We start from the raw sequence: 2,980 nt of genomic DNA on the forward strand, positions 1-2,980 counted from the left end.
ATATATATATATATGTGTGTGTGTGTATCCTTGCCTAATCCTTTTGTAAGTGTAGGTGCGCATGGAAGACCGGCGCATGGCCACAATGTGGGTGACCGCACACAAACAGCCTCTTGAGAATCCATTTTGGCAAAGAATGACTTTGACTGCAGTTGGGTAAGGGAGAGTCTTTTCCAGGATTTACATGGACGAAGCTGAGTGAGCCCTCTCTCTTGTTCTCTCCTCGCTTCCCCCCCCCCCGCGCCCTTCCCTTAGGTGGGAGCTATGAGACTCCTCTTTGCCCTGATCTTTTGTTATTCTTGTTGCTTTCATTTCCTCTTCGTGGTCAGATCTTCCGATTCCGGTGATGGCCAAACCTGCGCTCCTTCGTCCTGCGCCAATCTTCAGAACGTCTCTTTTCCTTGCGCCGCTTCCCCTAGCTTCCTCTTATCCAACTGCAGCACGTCGCAGGCTCACTGGGATACTTTCAAGGATGCCTGTCCCGGTGGCTTTGGCACCCTCGGCCCTCCGGCTGTGATGGACATCCACCACGGAGATTTGCATAGCTTCTTCGTGAACCTCAATTGGCATGCGCAAAAGGGCCCTAGTACGCCAGACGAGATTTGCACCCCTCCGGCCGCTTCTTACGACGACATACAATCCTATCTCCCCGGCTCAATCAATCTCACGGCCTTTGCGAGCTCAACCTTCCAAATCTCCCAAAATAACATTTACCTGCTCTTTAATTGCAGTGACCTCACCTCCTTGTCCTACTTCAATTCTTCCGTGGAAAAAAATACCGCAGTATGCAAATCTTATGAGGCCGAATGCGGCCTCCAGAATAGATCCCGTAATTGCTTGCAATTAAAACCAGACAAGGAGCTCATGCTGCGGGGGGTGATGGAGAGGTTGGCCTGCACGCACTTTAAGTTCTTCGTTACCGCCGACCCTTCTCTCAACGATCCTAGCACAGTATCGAGCTCCAGCAATGGAATGGTACTTCAACTCAACTGGACTGAGACTAGCCAGCTCCATTCTGAATGTGCGAATTGTGAGAAAACCAACGGAGCGTGCGGCTACCACATCGACAACTCCGACAACTTCAGGTGCTTCTGCCCAGACAATCAAGCACGGACTGTAACCATGTAGATCATGGTAATTAGCTAAACCGCATGCGTTTATTCATGATTATCATGATCAAATGCTTCTGCACGGACTGTAAACATGTAGATAATGGTAATTAGCTGAACCGCACGCGTTAGTCATGCCTATCATGATCAAATGTTAATTATCTAAAGTAAGGTTCTATCTCCTGCACGCAGTATGCAATGGTCACCTCCTATGCAGCACCGCCTCCAAAACAGCCATAGGAGTGGCCGTGTCAGTCGTAGGTCTCGCAATTATAATAGTAGCCGCGCTGGTTCTGTGGTCAAGGCGGCCGACGATAATTGAAGCTGCCAGCATGAGCTTTCTGAATTTCAACGGCATAAGCGAACGGCCCATTGAGTTCTCATATGATTCCCTGGCGTCTGCGACGGCCTCTTTCTCCACTGTACTGGGACAAGGAGGTTTTGGCGTGGTTTACAAGGGTACAGTAGAAGCCAGCGGCCACACGTTTGCTGCGAAAGTTCTGGAGGCAAACTCAAGGCACAGCAGCAGGCAGTTCCTGAACGAGTTGGCTACCATAGGCAACATCCACCATGTCAACGTCGTGAGGCTCCTGGGCTTCTGCGTCGAAAAATCACATAAAATTTTAGTGTACGAGTTTGTGGCAAATGGATCCCTTGACAGGTGGCTTTTCAAGGGCGGGGGGCATCTGAAGCTGGGAGGCTGCAAATTAACTATGCATGTGCTAGATTGGAAGCAAAGGTATGGGATAGCAGTGCGCATAGCGAGGGGATTGTGCTACTTGCACGAGGAGTGCAGGCATCGCATAGTGCACTGCGACATCAAGCCGCAGAACATTCTGCTAGATGGGAGGATGTGGCCAAAGATCGCAGACTTTGGGCTGGCCAAGCTGATGAGCAGGGGCGAAAGCCAGGTCGTCACACTGGCCAAAGGAACGCCAGGCTACGTGGCGCCGGAGTTCTGGGTCGGGGGCGAGGGTGAGCTGACCACGAAGTTCGACGTGTACAGCTACGGCATGGTGCTGCTGGAGCTCATGAGGGGGCGTCGGAATTTTGTGGAGTGTTGCTTCCCCATTTCGGCTTTCGACGCGGCCATGGAGGGGGACTTCAAGTCCATCCTCGACGAGAGCATCACTAGAGAGATGGATGGGCTAACCACAGCTATTGAGTGGCAGCAGGTCCGGACAGCCACGTTTGTTGCCCTGTGGTGCATCCAGGACCACCCTGCTCGTAGGCCCTGCATGAGTCAGGTGGTTCAGTACCTTGAAGGGGTGGCAGCCGTCTCCGAACAGCCTCCACGACCAGCCATTGCCTCCACGGCAACCGATCCCAGTCCGCCATTGAGCAGCCTCAACAACCACACCCCAATCGCCCTCAGTGGGGGCCGCTGAGTGAAACGTCGTCAAGACCTCGACTTGTAAAACACAATATTGTCTTCGCGACTTTGACTCGTAATACCAAGTAGTAATTAATAATTATGACATGATTCACATCTAATATCCAGTTATGTTTTGAACAATGGTTCTCAATTCTTTTTGAAAGAGATTTGGGACGTAGATATATCATATAGGAAAATGTTTAGTAACGACACATTTTCACCATTTAAATCCATAGATATTTTTTATTTTATCCAAGGAAAAATCCTATGGATTTATTTTTAAAATTTTGCTTTCCCTCCCTCTCTGCATCGCAAGTCCCTCCTCCCCTGCCTTATGAAGCACGGTGAGGGCATGGAAGTGTACTAAGAAAGTGTGAATTAGGCTATCTTTTCAAATCTAGTAAGAAGACACCATGGCTCAAGATTTTCCTGAGTTTATGGGATTACCCAATGAAGATGCTTCCCATTTTTTAGAAAGGTTGGAATTCACAACATT

At 49.7% G+C, this 2,980-nt stretch overlaps 1 protein-coding gene across 2 annotated transcripts; it reads left to right on the plus strand.

Moving 5' to 3' along the window:
- Window positions 1-243: 243 nt before the first annotated feature.
- LOC147610019 (G-type lectin S-receptor-like serine/threonine-protein kinase At5g24080) lies at window positions 244-2,592 on the plus strand. 2 transcript variants are annotated; one of them, XM_086786938.1, is made up of 2 exons: window positions 244-1,134; window positions 1,302-2,592. In XM_086786938.1, exon 2 carries the CDS (start codon window positions 1,442-1,444, stop codon window positions 2,495-2,497), a length of 1,056 nt encoding a protein of 351 aa, XP_086643064.1. In that variant the 5' UTR covers window positions 244-1,134; window positions 1,302-1,441; the 3' UTR covers window positions 2,498-2,592. The 2 variants fall into 2 exon arrangements, with proteins under 2 accessions (XP_086643064.1, XP_086643063.1); XM_086786937.1 differs by having other exon boundaries at window positions 655-1,085.
- Window positions 2,593-2,980: the final 388 nt, after the last annotated feature.

The sequence above is a fragment of the Cibotium barometz genome, chromosome 50, assembly GCF_041138505.1.
Source record: "Cibotium barometz isolate CiBa-2024 chromosome 50, ASM4113850v1, whole genome shotgun sequence".
Lineage (NCBI taxonomy): Eukaryota > Viridiplantae > Streptophyta > Polypodiopsida > Cyatheales > Cibotiaceae > Cibotium > Cibotium barometz.